This window comes from Grus americana, chromosome 22, assembly GCF_028858705.1.
Source record: "Grus americana isolate bGruAme1 chromosome 22, bGruAme1.mat, whole genome shotgun sequence".
NCBI lineage: Eukaryota > Metazoa > Chordata > Aves > Gruiformes > Gruidae > Grus > Grus americana.
Genome location: NC_072873.1, coordinates 1,106,760 through 1,126,713, shown reverse-complemented (window position 1 = coordinate 1,126,713; position 19,954 = coordinate 1,106,760). Strand labels below are relative to the sequence as shown.

Here is a 19,954-nt window from a genome sequence, read left to right as displayed (position 1 = left end):
CATCCATCCCTACGCCCCCCCCCCATCCCCACGCCCCCCCCAATCCGTCCCCACACCCCCCATCCCCCCGGCATCCCCGTCCATCCCGCCACGTCCCGTCCCCAGCGCCCGGCCCCGCCGCTTTGGCAGCAGGATGCGGCCATCGTGGAAACACGGGGGGGGGGGGGGCACGGGGGGGGAGGGGTGTGGTCGTCTCGTGGGGCGGGGCCGGTGCGGGAGGGGGCGGGGCCACTCGACAAAAGGATTTCAAAAGGCTGGAATTGGGGCAAAGCCAACAACAGTAAAACAAAATCCTTTATCCCCCCCGAAGAATCCCCGCCGCGGCCCCGGCCCTGCCCGTGCACACGTGTGCACCCGCCTGCCAGGGGAAACTGAGGCACGGCGGGGCCAGAGGGGCTGCCATGGAGCCCACGGCACCCCCGACACCGTGCCGCCACCGGGACCCCCCCCTTGGTTCCCACGCGGACCCCCAGGAGAGGCAGCAGCGGGGCGCGGGGGTCGCCAGCCTCCCCCAGCCCCCCCGTACCACGAGCCCCAGCCGGCAGCGGACGCGTCCCCGCGGGAGGCCGGGATGGGGACCGTGGAGGCCGGCCGGCAGCGACCCGGCGAGCGGCCCCGGTGCCTGGCACGTCCCTCTGGCCCCCGCCGGCCGGTGCCTCCTCCCTTGGCGGGGCGGCTGCTGACGGCCTTCGGCCCCCCCGAAACCGGGGGCAGGCGCAGGCGATGCCCTTGGCTCCCACCCCACCGCTGACACGTCTCCGGCACAGCCTCCACGTCGGCAGGCGAAGGGGGGGGGCCCAGGGGCCGTGCCGGTGGCCAGGGGGGCCAAGGAGAGCCCCCCGCCCTGCGCCGGGCTGGTCCCCATCCTGCTCGCCCCCGTGGGGGGCTCCGGCCCAGAGTCCCCCCGCCTGGGCATCGCCCTGCGGTGCTGGGATGTGCCACGGGCAGGGCCACGCTGTGCCACGCTGCACCGCGGGCAGGGCCGGGATGTGCCAGGCCATGCCACCGACAGGCCTTGGAGACACGGCGTGGGCAGTGCCGGAGCTGTGCCATGGGCGGCGTTGGCGCAACACGAGCGGCGGCACCAGGGTCACGCTGTGGGCAGAGTTGGGCATGCGCACTGCCACACCACGGGCACCGTTACGGCCACACCACGGGCACCATTATGTCCATACCATGGGCACCATTATGGTCATACCACGGGCACCGTTATGTCCATACCACAGGCACCGTTACGGCCACACCACGGGCACCGTTACGGCCACACCATGGGCAGCGTCACGGCCACACCACGGGCACCGTTATGTCCATACCACGGGCACCGTTACGGCCACACCACGGGCACCGTTATGTCCATACCACGGGCACCGTTACGGCCACACCATGGGCACCGTTATGTCCATACCACGGGCACCGTTACGGCCACACCATGGGCACCGTTACGGCCACACCATGGGCACCATTACGGCCGTACCACAGGCACCGTTACGGCCGTACCACAGGCACCGTTACGGCCACACCACAGGCAGCACTGGGGCTGCACCCCCAGCCGTACCACGCTCAGAGCCCACCCCCCTGTTCCGCCTGCCCGGGCTGTGCCCGTCCTTGGTGCCGGCGCAGGACGGTGCCGCCGGCTGTGGGGCAGGACGCACCGGGGCAGCCGGTGCCGGCTCTGCAGGTGCTGCTCAGCCCCCCCCATGTAGGTCAGAGCGAGATTAGGGAGCGTCCCCCACCCCTGCCCGTGGGCACGGCGGGGAGCCAGTGTGTCCCGTGGGCACCGGCCCGGGACGTCAACTCTGCAAGCCCGGGCACGCGGGGCCCTGCTGCAGGGACACCCTGGGTGCCATCTCCCAGAGCCAGTGGGACGTCACCACCCCTGGGGCACCCATGGGCACATCCCCGAGGGGGGGGGACTTAGTGCTGCCCTGCATCTGTCCCTCCCTCCCTCCCTCCCTCCATCCCTCCATCCCTCCATCCCTCCATCCCTCCATCCCTCCCTCCATCCCTCCCTCCCTCCATCCATCCCTCCATCCCTCCCTCCCTCCATCCCTCCATCCCTCCATCCATCCCTCCATCCCTCCATCCATCCCTCCATCCCTCCATCCCTCCATCCCTCCCTCCATCCCTCCCTCCCTCCCTCCATCCCTCCATCCCTCCCTCCCTCCCTCCCTCCCTCCATCCATCCCTCCATCCCTCCATCCATCCCTCCATCCCTCCATCCATCCCTCCATCCCTCCCTCCCTCCATCCATCCCTCCATCCCTCCATCCCGTACTCTCCAATTCCTTTTTCCGTTGCCCCCCCCCTTGCCATGCCCGCGCACTCATCCCTCCCTCCCTCCCATCCGTCCTCTCTCCTCCGTGGGTGCCATCACCAGCCGCTCCGTCCATCCCCTCCGTCACCCTCTGGCCGCAGCCAGCCCCCGGCTGTGCCCCCCCCTGGTTCCCACGGCTCTGCCCACGGCCGCACCCCGGGGTGCTCCCAGCTGCAGCAGCCCCTGGCTCCCGTCCCCGCGGAGCTGCCGGGAGCTGGCTGAGCATCGTTCCTCCGGCTGCCCGGCCAGGCTGGCGGGGGGACGGGGACAGGGCAGTCACTCCAGCGCAGCCACTCAGCCCTCACTGCCTTGCGGCTGCTTCTGGGGAGGCGGTGGGGATTCTCTGATGTCTAATAGAGCCTTGAGCACCCACCGCCCCCCGGCCCCCCGGCCCCAAACCCGGTCTCCCACGGGCCACAGAGCACATCGGACTGGGAAGCTCAGTGCCTCCCCTCCCAGGCGCTTCCCAGCCGGAGCCCGGGGGCAGCCGGAGCCTCTGCCGTGCCCAGGATCTCCCTGGGGACCATGGTGGGTCACGGCAGGCGGCAGGACGCTGCTGCCTTTCCCCGCCATCTCGGGCCGGCCCTGGCAGAGCTGCCACCGCCAGGCCCCGTGCCACACTGTCCCCTCCCTGCTCCCGGTCGGGGCTGTGTCTGGATCGGCCGAGCCGAGTGCAGAGAAAAACCTCTCCAACACCCTGGGGCCTCCCCGGGGCAGCGCGGTGGGACCTGGGATGCTCCGGTACCACGGGGTCACAGCCAGGGCCCCGGTCCCTCGGCGTGCTCCCCCGGTGACGTGGAGACATCCGAAAGGGACACAAACGAGTCCCACAGAAATCCCTACAGGGAGTGGGGGGGCCACGTCTGCGACCCCCGGCTCAGCAGGACGTTTTGCTCCCAGCCAGCCCAGGGGCTGAGAGAAGGGGACAGAGAGGGGTTGTGGGTTTGTACGTGCAAGCCCTGCACTGCCAACTTGTGTGTTCAACCCTGCGCGTGCAACCCTTGTGCGTGCAACCCCTGTGCGTGCAACCCCTGCGCGTGCAACCCCTGTGTGTGCAACCCCTGCGCGTGCAACCCCTGTGCGTGCAACCCCTGTGCGTGCAACCCCTGTGCGTGCGACCCCTGCGTGTGCAACCCCTGCATGTACAGTCCCTGCATGTGCGACCCCTGCTCATGCACACGCGTGTGCTGGGCAGCACCAGCCGTATTCACACACCTGCATCATGTGCATGCACGCTCGAGGCTGCAGACTCAGCAAACCCCGCACGGGCCACCCCTCACCACCCCCGTGTGTCCCCCCCACGTCCCCATCGCCGTGGGGGGACTCGCCCCAGGGCCCGTCCTCGCAGGGGGTGACGGATCTCTCCGTGGCCGGTGCTCGGAGCTTCGCGGTGCTGGGTGGGCCGTGCTGCCGGGCAGCGCGCGGTGTCCGGCTCCCAGCCTCGCCGGCCGGGTGCCAAATTCCTCCGCCCCCACAGGAAGCCGTCGGCGCGCTCGTCGCTCGCTCTGCACTGGGGCCAGGCCCGGCCAGAGGGATGCCGGAGAGAGAAAGGGCTGGAGGAGAGAAACCAGGTCAGCCCCGAGCCGCCAGCGTCACCCTGGCAGGCAGCGGCCGGCTCCTTCGAGGAAGCAGGGCGAGGATCCGGCCCCGGTGACGTCCCCTCCGGCGCGCACGGCACGCGCCAGCCGAGCCTGTGCCTGGCCGCCGCTCGCTTGCTCGAGGAACCGGCCCTGGGGTGAGCCCCAAAAGGGGGCATTTTTCTTCCCAGGGTCCTGGAGAGCCTGAGGATGAGGAGGAGGCTTCGAGGGGAGCCACGCGCCGTGGGGCTGGCTCAGCCATCACTGCCCTGGGAGCTTCCGCCACGACAGAGGGGAGCAGAAGGGTTCAGCTCACGCGATGTCTGCACCGTCTCTGAGTGATGCTCCCATCCCTGGGTACCGCTCCATCGCTGGGTACCGCTCCGTCACTGGGTACCGCTCCATCGTTGGGTACCGCTCCGTCACTGGGTACCGCTCCGTCACTGGGTACCGCTCCATCGTTGGGTACCGCTCCGTCACTGGGTACCGCTCCATCCTCGGGTACCGCTCCATCGCTGGGCATTGCTCCATCCTCGGGTACCGCTCCGTCTTTGGGCATTGCTCCATCGCTGGGTACCGCTCCATCCCTGGGTACCGCTCCGTCACTGGGTACCGCTCCGTCACTGGGTACCGCTCCGTCACTGGGTACCGCTCCATCCCTGGGTACCGCTCCGTCTTTGGGCATTGCTCCGTCACTGGGTACCGCTCCATTCCTGGGCATTGCTCCATCCCTGGGCATTGCTCCATCCCCGGGCGCTGCTCACCATCCCTGCGTGCCACTCGCATCCCCAGCACTGCTCCACCCCTGAGCCGTGCTCCCACCCCCAGGTCGCCCTCCCACCCCCAGGTCATGCTCCCATCCCTGGGTAATGCCCCCGCCCTGGGCACCGCGCCCCTCTGCAGGCGATGCTCCCGTCCCAGGTACCGCTCCGTCCCCTCCACGTGCTGCTCCCGTCCCTGGACAACGCTCCCTCCCTGGGCACGAATCCTGCTCCCATCCCCGCCTCCATTAATACACCTTCCCCCCCCGACACCCCCCTCCCGTGGTGTGAATCCAAGGGGGTCTCTGCCCTTCTCCCGCGCTCCCTCCTCTCCTCCCCTCCTCCCGGCCGCCTCTCAAACACAAACATGGCTCAGTGGAAAATGTGACCCGCCGCGGAGCTGCAGATAACTCGGGGCCGAGCCGGGGCCAACTGGAACAGCACGGGCTTGGCTGCGGCCCCGGCTGAGCCGGGGGGGGGGCCGGGGCACCCGGCGGGGTGGACAGCTCGGGACTCCCTCCCGCTCGCCCACGTCCCGCATCGCTCCTGCGCCTGGCCCGATCCTGCACCCGGCCCCAGCTGCATCCCCGCAGGGACGGACCCGGCGGCGAAGGCTGCCGTGGGGACGCGTGGTGCTGGGGGGGGGGCTGCTGGGACACCGCCTTGGCGCTGGGATGGAGCTGCCCGGGGATGGCGGCACGTGGGCAGGAGGGGGATTCCCTGGGGTGGTGGCTGGATAGGAAGAATGGAGACGCCCAGGGACGGCGCTGGGTGGGCAGCGTGGAGACGCTCAGGGCTGGTGGCACGTGGGCAGGACGGAGATGCCCGGGGATGGTCCCGGATGGTCCCGGATGGTCAGGATGCAGACGCCAAGGGATGGTGGCGCACGGGCAGCACGGAGATGCCCAGGGATGGTGCTGGGCGGGCAGGACGGCGGTGCCCACGGGAGCACGGTGCCCCGTTCCCGTCCGACGGGCAGCTGGAGGTGTGTGGGCTGGGAGCAGCAGCGGTCGGAGGAGCCCGTTTGTTTCTCATTAGCGGCTCTTGGCAGGAGCTGTGGAAAAAATAGCTTCAAACAGCAGAGCTGGAAGGGAAAAGGCTGGGCCGAGGGAGGGGAGAGGGGCCGTGGGGGGGAAGGGGGGCACGGGGCCAGGCGGGGGGCGGGAAGGGGGTCGGGGTGGCGGTGGCCCGGCCAGGGCGCGGGGACAGGGACAGAGACAGACCCGGTCCTGAGGGAGCGGCTGGGTCCGTTTTGGGGATCTCAGGCACACGTGCACTTGTGCGCTCTTGTGCACGCTTGTGAGCTCTTGCGCGCTCTCGTGCACGCTTGTGCGTGCTTGCGCGTGCAGGGCCAGCGAGCACGGTGTGTGTGGGTGTGTGTGCGCGCGCACACCTGATGGCGTGAGCAGTCCTGGGGAGGGCACAGGGACGCACGGCTGGGCACACCCATCTGCACCGCCGCATCTCGGCCCCCCCAGGCCCCTGCCCAGCCGTGGCGAGAAACTGAGGCACGCCGGGTGTGCCCACCGCCCCGGCCGTGCCCTGCCAGGAGGCTCCCGCCGCAGCCGCGGCCGGTTCTCACGTTTTCGGGGGGCCCTCGGCGGAGCCGCTTACGCAACCGCGTGTCTGCGAGCTCCGGCACCGCCGCCAAGTCAACCAAAAGCGAGCGGGGGGGAGCGCGGGAGGCGAGCGAGTGGGGAGCCCGGCGTCCACCCTGCTCCTCCCGCCTCGTGGCACGACGCAGATTTGGAGGGGACGGTGGCCTGTCCCACCCTGGTGTGGCCGTGCCGGGGTGGCACCGGTGCCCGGCTGCCCCGTGGCTCCCCCCCCGCCCCGGCCATCCTGGGCTGGGAAACGGGCGGTGGCAAGACGGGGTCATCTGGGGACAGCGGCCGGGGCCGACGCTGGTCCCCGCTGCCAGGGCAGGGCTGTGCCCGCCGGAGCCGGTGGCACCGTGGCAGCCTTGGCACCGGGCACGGGGCTGGGAGCCCTGTGGCGCGGGGAGACATCGATGGGGCCGGGGGGGGGTGGGCTCCGTGTGCCAGGGGATGCACGTGCACGCGTCTGCATGTATACGTGCACGCGTGTGCGCGTGCCTGTGCGTGTGCACCCCCCCGTTTTTGTGCCCGCGTGTCCGGCCGGGCTTGGCCGCCGGCACCCACCTGCCCTCACGGCTATTTCTGCCTCCAGCCTGGATTTAATTCTACCCTGCCCGCCGCTGGCGTGTAATTAGGAGCCCAGAAAAGCCCCGGGCACCCTCTCATCCTCGGGGGCGGGTGCACACCCAGCCCTGGCCCCGGGGTGGGCACAGGGTGCAGGCGCCCGCGGCCCCAGCTCGGCCGGCTCCGAGGGGGTGCAGGAGCCCCGCGGCCGGTGGCAGAGACCTGGCAAACTCAGAGCAGCCGAGAGGGCTGGGGGGGGGGGTGGATCTCGCCTGGCTGAGGGGGGCTCTGCCTCAGCAGGTGGCTGATTTTGGGGGGGGTCCCCGATTTGAGGACCCACCGGGGGCACGGGAGGACGCGTGGCAGCAAATCCTTCGTTAAGCCCTTGAGCCAATTATGCTGCCGGCGCTGCCCTGCGGCCCGTGCAGCCGAGCCCCCGTGCCCCGGGCGGCCGTAAACCCCTTAGGGGGATGATCCCGCTTAGGGCAGCGCCTCGACGCCCCACGGCCCCGTCACCCCCGGCCCCCCACACCTCCCAGCCCCCCTTCTCCCCCGGCGCCGTGGGTCGGTCCCACCGCGTCCCCTTGTGTCCCCCCCGCCCCCAGCGTCCCCTCCGCCACCGCCTCCCCTCCTGCCCTTGGGCGTCTCACCCGCTTGCCACCCGTTCCCTGCGCGGGGGGCACGGGGGGGGGCAGCACCCAGGCGCAGCCCATGGCACCGCCGCCGGCAGCCGGACGGGCGCAGGGCTCAGGGCACCGATCGGCTTTGGGGAGCTTACGGCTCTGAGCCGCTGGCTCGGCGGCTCTTCACACCTGCAGGGCGATCCCGCTGCTTCGGCCTCGCCGCCTGCTCCTCGCCCTCACCGCAGCCCTGGGATGCGGCTCTGGCACAGCAGCAGGGCACGACCAGAGGGTGTGCAGGGCCAGGCGCCCCCCCGGCCACCCCAGGCACCTCCCCGGGCCACCCTGAGCACCCCCTGTGCCCATTCCCCACAGACCGAGTGTGCACCGCACACACTGCTGTGCGCACACCCATGCACACATCGCACCCTCAACACAAGCCCTGCACCCCTCACCGTGTGCACGCACAGCCGCTCCTGAGCACGAGCACACGCGCGTACCGTGCACGCGCATCCGCACCCCCACGAGCGCCCACCCAGCCGCTCCCCGAAGGGGCTGTGGGCAGGACGGGGGGTGCCCACACCCTGCACCCTGCGGTGCTGCTGGGTGTGGGGGGGACCCAGGCGCCCACCCTGGCCCCACCAGACTCCCCCGGGGCAGGGAGGGGACCGGGCCCTGCGGGGCCCCCCCACCGCCCCCCCACTTCCGTCCCCATCCCTCCTTCCCAGCCCATCCTCGCTCCTTCCCCGGCTCCAGCTTAGCTCCAGGCCTCTTCCTCCTCCTCCTCCTCCTCCTCCCCCCCAGCCCTTTGCCTTCCCCCAGGCTCCATCTCCCGCTGCCCCTCCAGCCCCGGGGGTGCCACAGCTGGGTCCCCCCTCAAAACCCAGCAGCCCCCCACCCTGCTGCGGCTGGTTCTGGGGGGTGCAGGGCTGCTGGGGGGGGCGGGACCCCCCCGGGCGCTGCTCCAGGTCCCACGGCCGGGGACACGTGGCCCTTTCTGCCCCCAGCGGGAGACGCCTGTCCCTGGGGGAGCAGCCTGGCCAGGACCCCAAATCCTTCCCCACCCGGGGGGAGCCGGGCGATTCCCCCTCCCCACCGCAGGGCTCAGGGCCAAGCGCCACCGTCACCTACACGTCCCGCGGGACCCCTGGGAGCGAGCCGGCATCCCCCTGCCCGGGCATCCCCCCCGCACCCCCCAGCATCCCCCCAGCACCCCCCTGCACCCACCAGCATCCCCCCCCCACCCCCAAGCTGCCCCCTCTGTCCCCCCACCAGTCAGGGTCTAAACCAACACGGGGGGGGCACCCCAAGCCCCCTCCCCACACAAACCAGGGCTCAGCGATGGCCACTCCTGCACCCCCAGACTGGGGGGGGAGGCGGCTGAATTTGGGGTGGGGAGGGATGGGGAGAGGGTCTGGGGGGCAGGACGGGGGAGCAGCCGCGGGAGGCAGAGCCCCACGGGCTGGGGTGGCCGTGGCACCGGGGACCCGGGGACGGGGGGACGCAGCGCGAGCCGGGGGGACGCAGCGCGAGCTGGGGGGACGCAGCACGAGCCGGGGCCACGCTGGCTGCCACATCAGCAGCAGCGGGGAAGGGCCCCAGCCCGCAGCTGGGCTCCAGATGGGGTGGGGAAGGGCAGCGGCTGGGGCCAGCCCCGAAGGGTCCCCCAGGCTGGGGACCCCGAGGAGGGCATGGGGACACCGAGCTGAGCCGGGACCCCCTGAGCTCCCCAAAACGGGGGAAGGAGGGATGGAAGGAGGGGTGAGGGAGGGCCGGAGGAGAGAGGGATGGCCGGAGGGACGGGACGGGGAGGGGTGACAGCCGGAGGGGACCGGGGGGGGGGGAGCAGCCAGGGCAGGGGCGTGGGCATGAGCCCCCCTGGCCCCCAGCCCACCCCAGGGAGGAACATCAGGAGCACCCAGACCCTGGGGGTCCTACTGCCCCCCCTCAGCGTGGGACCCCTCACCCAGGAAGCCCAGCATCCGGGCTGGCAGCGGGACACCCCGGGGGTGCCATACCCCCCCCGAGGACAGACAGACACAGAGGCCAGGACAGCCCCCCCTGGCACTTCGGGGATCCCCATCCCAGGAGCGGGATGACCTCGGCTCCTCACCCCCAGTTTGGGGGGGCAGCACCCCACAGCAGGGTGCCACCCCTAAAAAAGCCCCCAAAGGGGCCCAACTCACCCCAAATTGCTCCACCGCGGGGGTCCCTCCCTGAGCCCCCACCCAGGGCAAAGTCCGCAGCAGGACAGGGAGGGTGCAAAGGGCACCCCGGCGCTGGGCGCTGGGCGCTGGGCGCTGGGCACAGGGAGTGGGGTGCCCCAGGCACCCGGGTCCATAGTCCGGCTCTGACGAGGAGGGTGGCGGCGGTGCCGGGGGATGCCAGGACGCCTGGGTTCGTTGGGGGGGCGGGGAGGGACGGAGGCCGGGGGCACCCCCAGAGGGTGCTGTGCCCAGGCAGGGTCCCGGGGGATGGGACCTGTGGGACGGGACCCGGGAGAGACCCCGTGAGCCCTGCAGGTGCGGGGACGGGGCTGGGGGGGGCCAGGCACCCCGGGGTGCCAGGGAGGGGGGACCTGCCAGCCCCCAGCACACGCCTCTCGGTGTCCCCAGGATCATGTTCATCATCATCATCATCATCATCTTCATAGCCATCACCTTCCTCATCATGATCTTCCACATCTGCCGAAAGCTCTGCCGCGACCCCCTGCCCCCCCCGCCCTACGGGGACTCCCAGGGCCCCGCGCCCCCCCCACTGGCCCCGATGCCCGCGCTCCCCAGTCTGCCCAGTGGGGTCATCCCCGTGGGCCTGGAGCCCCCACCCTACAGCGAGGTGGGTCCCATCCGGCAGTGGGTGCTGGGCACCCAGCTGAGCCTGGCAAGGGGGGGGGACGGGGTGGGCTATGGGTGGTGGGTGCTGGGGGTCTGGGTGATGGGTGCTGGGGGTATGGGGTGCTGGGGCTATGGGTGATGGGTGCTGGGGGTCTGGGTGATGGGTGCTGGGGGTACAGGGTGGTGGGTGCTGGGGGTCTGGGGTGCTGGGGCTATGGGGTGATGGACGCTGGGGCTATGGGGCTCAGCAAAGCACGGGGGGGGGCTATGGGGGCTCACCCCCCCCCACTCCCATGCACCCTGCCTTACCACGCCCCAAATGGGGGGGACCCAGTTCCGATGTCTTGGGTCCAGCCCTGGGGTGGGGGCACCCACGCTGACACCCCCCCCCCCCACTCCCCCTTAGGTGACGGCGAAGCCCTTCCTCTACCCACTGCCGCAGGGGCCGTGCCCCGAATGCGGCCGCGGCCCCGGGGCTCAGCCCCCCTTTGCCACCCAGACCAGCTTCTAGGGGTGACACCCCCCCCCCCCCAAAAAAAAAAAAAGGACTGCCTGGTGACAACACCACCCTTCACTGGGGGTGCGACATGGACCCAGGCGTCCGGATGGCCCCCCTGGGGCCATCCGGACGCCTGGGTCCATGTCGCACCCCCCCCCACCCCCCCCCCAAACCCCACTGGGGCATGGTGGGTGGGGGGGTTCTCTATTTATTATTTTTAAAAGTGTAAAAGTGCTCCCTGCTGGGCTGGTTTTAAGGGGCTGGGGAGGCTCGGGGCGGGGGGGCACAGGGGGAGAAGGGGGAAAGGTTTTTTGGGGGATCTGCACCCTGCACTGCCCCCCCCCTCCCCCAGCATCCTGGCAAGGCGTGGACTTTGCTGGAGGGGGTGCGAGTGTGTGTGTCAGCCGGGGCGCTGACACCCTGTGCTGTCCCCATCCCTATCCCCAAATCTGTCCCTGTTCCCATCCCAATCCCTTCCCCATCCTTGTCTCCATCCCTGTCCTCATCCCATCCCATCCCATCCCCATCCCATCCCCATCCCCATCCCCATCCCATCCCATCCCCATCCCATCCCCATCCCATCCCCATCCCCATCCCATCCCATCCCATCCCATCCCCATCCCCATCCCATCCCCATCCCATCCCATCCCCATCCCATCCCCATCCCATCCCATCCCCATCCCATCCCCATCCCATCCCCATCCCCATCCCATCCCATCCCCATCCCATCCCCATCCCATCCCCATCCCCATCCCATCCCCATCCCATCCCCATCCCATCCCCATCCCATCCCCATCCCCATCCCATCCCCATCCCATCCCCATCCCATCCCCATCCCCATCCCATCCCCATCCCATCCCCATCCCATCCCCATCCCATCCCCATCCCCATCCCATCCCCATCCCATCCCATCCCATCCCCATCCCCATCCCATCCCCATCCCATCCCCATCCCCATCCCATCCCCATCCCATCCCACCCCATCCCATCCCCATCCCCATCCCATCCCCATCCCATCCCATCCCCATCCCATCCCCATCCCATCCCCATCCCCATCCCATCCCCATCCCCATCCCATCCCATCCCCATCCCATCCCACCCCATCCCATCCCCATCCCATCCCCATCCCATCCCCATCCCCATCCCATCCCATCCCCATCCCATCCCACCCCATCCCATCCCCATCCCATCCCCATCCCATCCCATCCCCATCCCATCCCCATCCCATCCCCATCCCATCCCATCCCATCCCATCCCCATCCCCATCCCACCCCATCCCATCCCATCCCATCCCATCCCATCCCATCCCCATCCCACCCCATCCCCATCCCATCCCATCCCATCCCCATCCCCATCCCATCCCCATCCCATCCCATCCCATCCCCATCCCCATCCCATCCCATCCCCATCCCATCCCACCCCATCCCATCCCATCCCATCCCCATCCCATCCCCATCCCATCCCATCCCCATCCCCATCCCCATCCCCATCCCCATCCCATCCCCATTCCCATCCCATCCCCATCCCATCCCCATCCCATCCCCATCCCATCCCATCCCCATCCCCATCCCATCCCCATCCCATCCCCATCCCATCCCCATCCCCATCCCCATCCCATCCCCATCCCCATCCCCATCCCATCCCATCCCCACCCCACCCCACCCCATCCCCACGAGAGACGGGCCCAGGCCAGCGGGACATCGGGGTTTATTGAGCCCGGCGCATGGTCCCCAGCACGGGGCTGTCCCCACGGCGGGTGTCCCCAGCCACTCACGCCGCTTGCCGGCCCCGGCGCCGCTTGATCTTCTTCTTGAGGAGCAGCAGGTCCAGGTAGAGCAGGCGGCCCAGGACAGCAGAGGCACACAGCAGCCCCCCGTGCAGGGCCCCCGCCAGCCCACAGCTGAACACGTCCTGCCCTGGGGACGAGCTGCAGTGGGGCACGGCCACCCCCCGGGGGACACGGCCACCCACTTGGGGACATGGCCACCACCCTGGGGGACACGGCCACCTCCTGGGGGACATGGCCACCCTCCCTGGGGGACACAGCCACCCTCCCTGGGGGACACATCATCACCCTGGGGGACACGGCCACCCACTTGGGGGACACGGCCACCATCCTGGGGGACACATCATCACCCTGGGGGACACGGCCACCCACTTGGGGACACGGCCACCATCCTGGGGGACACATCATCACCCTGGGGGACACGGCCACCCACTTGGGGGACATGGCCACCCTCCCTGGGGGACACAGCCACCCTACCTGGGGGACACATCATCACCCTGGGGGACACGGCCACCCACTTGGGGACATGGCCACCACCCTGGGGGACACGGCCACCTCCTGGGGGACACGGCCACCCACTTGGGGACACGGCCACCCCCCCAGGGGACACGGCCACCACCCTGGGGGACATGGCCACCTCCTGGGGGACACGGCCACCTCCACGGGAGGGACCCCCCTGCTGCAGGGAGCCCCTGGGCACGCTGTCTGCAGCCTGGAGCTGGCCACGGGGCCGGGGGTCCCTTACCCGTCAGGTAGAGGTTCTTCACGGGCGTCTCGGCGCGCATGGCGGCCACCACGGCCGGGCTGAAGCGGGCGACGTCGTGCTCGGTGCCGTACATCTCCCCGCGCGGAGCCGCCAGGTAGTGCTGGTTGGTGAGCGGCGACGCCGCCTCCACGAACTCCACCTGCCCGGGCAGGGGCACGGGGGGGCTCGGGGCATGCGGGGGGCACGCGGGGGCACGGGCAGAGCCGTCCCACCAGGCAGCAGGTCCCACCGCACCAGGTCTGAGCCCACCCAGGGGGCGCCCCCCCTCCCACACAAAGACCCTGGGGGCCGCGATGCCCCGTGGCTTTGTAGGGCACCCTGTCCCCAAAGGACACCCCAGCCCCATGGGGCACCCCATTCCCACGGGGCACCCCAACCCCACAGGACACCCAGTCCCCGCTGTGCACCCCATTCCCCCCCCCGCACCCATCCCTGTGGAGCACCCCGTCTCTGAAGGGACCCCCCCCAACCCAGGGCAGCGAGCACTCCATCCCTACACCCCCCCATCCCTGCGGAACCCCCGGCCCCCCAGGCACCCCACGTGGCGGGGGACAGCGTGGGGACCCCCGTCACCTTGTCCCGGAGGTGGGGGAAGCGCTGCAGTGCCCGCTCCAGCAGCCGCTGGGCGATGGCCATCTTGTACCGCTGGTAGTCGGGGCCACGGCGCTTGGCGCGGGTCCCGGCCCACTCCTCGAACCACTCGTACCGCGCCATGGTCAGGATGGTCATGCACGACCGGCCTGCCGCGAGGGGGGTGACAACCGGTGACACCCCCCGTCCCACCGTGGGGCACCCCGGTGCCTGCTCCGCAATCCCGGCTGGTGGGATCAGGGACCCTCTGAGCCCCCAAAGCCCAGCAGGGCTGCAGAGCCGGGGGGGGGGGAATGTGGGGGGGGGAGGCGCCCCGCTCCGTACCTGGGTGCCGCTGCTCGTAGGTGGGGTCCTTGGCGGCGGGGAAGGTGATGAACATCATGGCCAGGTTATCAGGGACGTCATCGCGGCTCAGGGCGGCGTAGCGGGTCATCCTGCGGGCAGGACGGGCAGTGCCCTGCACCCCCCCTGCACCCCCCCCGCACCCACCCCTCCTGCCCTGCAACCCCCCTGCACCCCCCCTCCTGCTGTGCACCCCCCTGCACCCACCCCATCTGCCCTGCACCGCCCTGCACCCCCCCCGCACCCCCCCCATCCGCCCTGTACCCCCTCTGCACCCACCTCACCCGCCGTGCACCCCCCCCTGCACCCCCCTGCACCCACCCCACCCACTATGCACCCCCCCTGCACCCCCCTGCCCCCCCCGGGGTGGCGGGGGCCCCTTACATGGCGTCCAGGTCGTTGTGGGGGTAGATCCAGAAGTTGGTGGGGGGCAGGGCCAGCTCGGCCGCGCTGCCCCGCAGCCCCACGAACACCAGGAAGGAGCCCATGCCGTGCCGCACCATGGCCAGGCGCGAGCGGATGCCTGCGGGGACGCGGGTCGGGGTGCGGGAGGTGACACCCCGTCCCTGCGGAGGGGACGCCGGGCGCGCGGGGAGCACACACGGGGATGCCGGGAATGTGGGATGTCAGGGACACGGGGGTGCTGGGACGCCAGGGACACGGGATGCTGGGGATGCTGGGGACACTGGGGACACCAGGGACACGGGATGCTGGGGATGCTGGGGACGCTGGGGACACTGGGGACGCCAGGGACACGGGATGCTGGGGACACTGGGGTGCTGGGGTGCTGGGGCCACCAGGGACATGGGGACTCTGGAGATGCTGGGGACACTGGGGATGCTGGGGACACTGGGGACACCAGGGACACAGGATGCTGGGGATGCTGGGGACACCGGGGACACCAGGGACACGGGACACTGGGGTGCTGGGGACACTGGGGTGCTGGGGACGCTGGGGTGCTGGGGCCACCAGGGACACGGGGACTCTGGAGATGCTGGGGACACTGGGGAGCTGGGGATGCTGGGGACACCAGGGACACGGGGGTGCTGGGGACCGTGGTGATGCCGGGAATGCCGGGAACGTAGGGCTGCCAGGGACACTGGGATGCTGGGGACACTGGGAACGCCAGGGACACAGGATGCTGGGGATGCTGGGGCCACTGGGATGCTGGGGTGCTGTGGCAGCGGGGCCGGGGGTCCCGGGGACACGGTACCTGGGTGGCTGCGGAGCGGGGGGGGCAGCAGCTTGCCGAAGGTGTTGAAGATGCCGGCGTCGGAGATGACGAGAGGGGCGAAGATCTCCACCTCCTCCTCGCTCGGCCCCTTCTGCACCACCACCCCTGGGAGGCGCGGGGGGGTGAGGGGGGGCGCGGGGCGCCGCCACCCTGTCCCCATCCTGCCCCGTGTCCCCCCGCGGCGGGGTGGGGGGGCTGGGGTGGGGGTCGCGCTCACCCACGGCGGTGCCGGCGGAGGAGACGAGGATGCGGGTGACGGGGGCGCGCACCAGCACGGCCCCCCCCGCGCGCTCGATGAGGGGCACGGCGTGGAAGGCGATTTCGCTGGCCCCCCCCCGCGGGTACCAGGCGCCCCGCTGGTAGTGGTGCACCATCAGCACGTTCACCAGGAAGCTGGAGTCCCGCGGGGCCGTGCCTGGGGACGGGGGGGGGGACGATGGGGGGGACGCGGGCACGGCCGGCCCCCGCCCCAACGCGGGGCAGCCCTCCCCTGTCGTGACATGGCCTCCCCTGTCACGATATGGCTCTCACCTATTGCACCGTGGTCCTCCCAGATCATGACACAGCCTGCCCTATTGCGACACAGCCCTCCCCATTGCAACACAGCCTTCCCCTATCGTGATAGCGCCCTCCCCTGTCATGACATGGCCCTCCTTTACCATGACACGGCCCTCCCCTATCGCGACACAGCCACCCCATTGCAATACAGCCCTCCTCAGTCACCATGGTGCACTCCCCTATCGCGACGGCCCCCTCCCTATCGCGACGGCCCCCTGACCGTAGAAGAGGTAGCTGAGCAGGGCGCGCAGGTCGCGGTCGGCCGTCAGCCGGGCCACGGCCTCGCTGTGGCTGGCAGCCGCCATGCGGAACACGGGCGAGACGCGGTAGATGAGGCCGGTGCGGACCAGGAGGGCGGCCAGCCAGCGCGGCACCATCTTCAGCACCGCCAGCAGCGCCACGTGCCGCGACGCCATCTGCGCCGGCACCCGCCCCGCGTCACCCCCCCGCCACCGCCACGGTCCCGCCACCCCCACCGCCACCTCCTCATGGCTGGCACTGCCGTGAGCCCAGCACCACCTGTGTCCCCAGCACCCGTGTCCCTACCAGCACCCGTGTCCCTACCATGGCCACCATCACCCGTGTCCCCACCATCACCTGTGTCCCCACCATCACCCGTGTCACCACCATCACCCGTGTCACCACCATCACCTGTGTCCCCACCATCACCTGTGTCCCCACCACGGCCACCATCACCCGTGTTGCCACCATCACCCGTGTCCCCACCATCACCCGTGTCCCCACCACGGCCACCATCACCCCTGTCGCCACCATCACCTGTGTCCCCACCATCACCCGTGTCACCACCATCACCCGTGTCACCACCACACCTGCTGCCTGTGTGCCCACCACACCCACCGCACTTGTCCCCCCCCATGCCCACCACCCGCGTCCCCAATGTTCCCGCTGCCCCACCACGACCGCCCACCCGCGTCCCCACCACGCCCCCACCCAGAGCCACCGGTGCCGCCCCCGCCATCCCCACCCCACGTCCCCGGCCGCCCAGTGGGAGCCGGAGGGAGCCCAGCAGCCCCCCTGGGGACGTGCCACCACCCGCCGCAGGGCGTCCCCGACCCCCCACCTTGGAGAGCCTCATGAACTCCCCGATGGCCGCCCGCTCGGCAGGGAACTGCTCCTCCAGGGCTGCGGCGAAGGCGGCTTTGCCGGCGCGGAGCTGGTAGCGCCGGGGCCCCAGGCACACCTCGTCGTAGGGGTCGGGCAGGCGCTGCCAGCACAGCTGCCCGTCCGTCAGCTGGTCCAGCGCCACGCGCAGCATGCTGCCCTCGTGCATCTGCCCCACGTAGTGGATGCCTGCGGGCGGGGGGGGCTGCGACAGGCCTGTCCCCACGGCGGGGACACGTGGCGGGAACCCCCCGGCTGGCGGATGGGGGAATTAAGTGTTTAAGCTTTGTGGGTCACCTCGGGGGGCGGTGGCACGGCTTGGGCTGCGAGCGCGGCACGCACGCCACATGCACGCGCATCGCGCGCACGCACACTCACGTGCACGCTGCGTGCAAATGCCACGTGCGTCGCGTGCACACACGGCAACGCGCAAACTGTGCGTGCGCTGCCAATGCACGGCAGACTGCATGCACGCTGCAAAAACGCCCGCTGCGTGCGAACAGCACGCTCACCGCAAAAACACGGCAGGTGCTGCACGCGTACCTACTGGGTGCACACTGTAAACGGGCACGGCAACACGCGTGTGCGCGCAGTGCACCCGATGCATATGCCGCGCGTGCCCACACCCTCGCCGACCGTGCGAGCGGGGCAGACGGCACACGCTGCGTGCACAGACGCTGCCTGGATGCGCTGCAAATGCACCCACCCTGCAACCCCACTGCGCAGCGATGCACGCAGGCGTGCAACCGGCCTGCGGACACACGGCGGGGTAGGTAACACCTGCCTGCACCCACGCACCGAGCTACACCCGCACGCTGCCTGCAGGCGCAGGTGCAGGCAGACACCCACGCGCAGGCGGGCAGGCAGACAGGTGCCGGGGCGGCCGGGGGGGCTGCGGTGCCGGGGGTCCTTACCCACGTCGAACTCGGTGCCGCGCTCCTGGAAGGTGTGGCAGCACCCGCCGGCCTGGTCGTGCTGCTCCAGCACCAGCACCCGCTTGCCCGCCTTGGCCAGGGTGCCCGCCGCCGCCAGGCCCCCCATGCCGCTGCCGATGACCACGGCGTCCAGCTCCGGCGGCACCCGGTGGGTGCTGAACCCTGCGCACATGCGTGTGCCTCAGCCCCCCCCCCCCCCCCCCGCCCCCGTTCCTCGTTGCACGGGCGCGTGCGGAGGGAGAGTGCAATGGGACGGATGGCGGGGGCACCCATGGGTGGGGGCACCCAGTACTCACCCCGCTTCAGGACCTTGTCGCGGGCGCGCGGGTCCGTCACCAGCGGCCGGGGGGGGCCCGGGGGGGGCCTGGCGAAGGGGTTGCCGGCCGGGGCCAGCAGCCGGTGGGCTACCAGCCCGAGCGCCAGCGTGCCCAGGGCCACCAGCAGCAGCAGCGTGGTCCACATGGCTACCACCGCGCACAGCACCTTGCGGACACCGCACCGTACAGCCCGGCGCCTCACAGCCCCCGCGGCTTATAGACGCGGCAGCTTACGGACGGAGGAGATTACAGGCACTGCCTCAGAGCTGCAGCAGCTTAGAGCCACACGGGCTTAGAGCCACAGGGGCTAATAGCCAGGGCACCTTGTAGCCACAGGGGCTTAGAGCCACAGGGACTAATAGCCAGGGCACCTTGTAGCCACAGGGGCTAATAGCCAGGGCACCTTATAGCCACGGCACCTTATAGCCAGGGCACCTTAGAGCCACAGGGGCTTAGAGCCAGGGCACCTTGTAGCCACAGGGGCTAATAGCCAGGGCACCTTATAGCCACGGCACCTTACAGCCAGGGCACCTTAGAGCCACAGGGACTAATAGCCAGGGCACCTTGTAGCCACAGGGGCTAATAGCCAGGGCACCTTATAGCCACGGCACCTTACAGCCAGGGCACCTTAGAGCCACAGGGACTAATAGCCAGGGCACCTTGTAGCCACAGGGGCTTAGAGCCACAGGGGCTAATAGCCAGGGCACCTTGTAGCCAGGGCACCTTAGAGCCACAGGGGCTAATAGCCAGGGCACCTTATAGCCACGGCACCTTACAGCCAGGGCACCCTATGGCCACAGCACCCTATAGCCACGTGCACTCCAGGAAGCACAGGGTCCCCGGGACGGGCAGCCCCCCCCAACCCCTTGGTGGCAGTGGTAGGACATGGTGGGACACAGGCCAGGCCCCGGGGTGGCAGTGTGTGTGTGTGCGTGTGTGTGCACATGCATGTGAGCGGTGCACACGCGTGTGTGTGAGGTGGAGGGGCGTGTGGCACTGGTGGGTGCTGGTATGCTGGGTGCTGCACACACACACAGATGCGTGCGTGCACACATGCAGATGTGCAAATGCATGTGCACCCACACTTGTGCAAGGAAGCACGTGCACACCGACACACAGCTGTGCAAGCAAACTGTACACACTCACACGGGCTAACGCATGCACACCCATAAACACAAACATCTGTGCAAACACTCAGGTGTGCACCCATACACACAACCCTGTGCAAGGACACACTGCACACCCTTACCCACCCCACACACACCCCTTCCCCACCCACCCGCGCGTGCACACACACACACACGCGCACACACACACCCCGCCGCACACTCAGCTCTGGTGCCTTCAGCTCTGCTGACCTCTCCCGGCAGCACCAAGTAAAGGCCTGTGCGTGCAACGCCACACACGCGCACACGCGTGCACACCCACCCACACCCCCCCCCCAGCCCCCCCCAGCACCCACAACCACCAAACCCCAAATAACCACGTGTGCACACCCTCACACGCGTGCACGCACACACGCACGCACACACACGCAC

General features: G+C 70.2%; 1 protein-coding gene across 1 annotated transcript; it reads right to left on the bottom strand.

Moving 5' to 3' along the window:
* Positions 1 to 12,535: 12,535 nt before the first annotated feature.
* Positions 12,536 to 18,561, bottom strand: LOC129195195 (all-trans-retinol 13,14-reductase-like). Its single transcript, XM_054801033.1, has 11 exons — positions 18,396 to 18,561; positions 18,079 to 18,261; positions 17,124 to 17,353; positions 16,263 to 16,458; positions 15,702 to 15,899; positions 15,464 to 15,589; positions 14,635 to 14,773; positions 14,233 to 14,342; positions 13,891 to 14,057; positions 13,297 to 13,456; positions 12,536 to 12,681 (listed from the first exon to the last, which is right to left on the bottom strand). Exons 1-11 carry the CDS (start codon positions 18,559 to 18,561, stop codon positions 12,536 to 12,538), a joined length of 1,821 nt encoding a protein of 606 aa, XP_054657008.1.
* Positions 18,562 to 19,954: the final 1,393 nt, after the last annotated feature.

Coding starts and splice junctions, on each gene's coding strand:
- LOC129195195 (XM_054801033.1), bottom strand. CDS start 18,561: ATGTGGACCACGCTGCTGCTGCTGGTGGCCCTGGGCACGCTGGCGCTC. Junction 18,262..18,395: donor CGACAAGGTCCTGAAGCGGG/GTGAGTACTGGG, acceptor GCATGTGCGCAG/GGTTCAGCACCCACCGGGTG. Junction 15,900..16,262: donor GCTCAGCTACCTCTTCTACG/GTCAGGGGGCCG, acceptor CCCCGTCCCCAG/GCACGGCCCCGCGGGACTCC.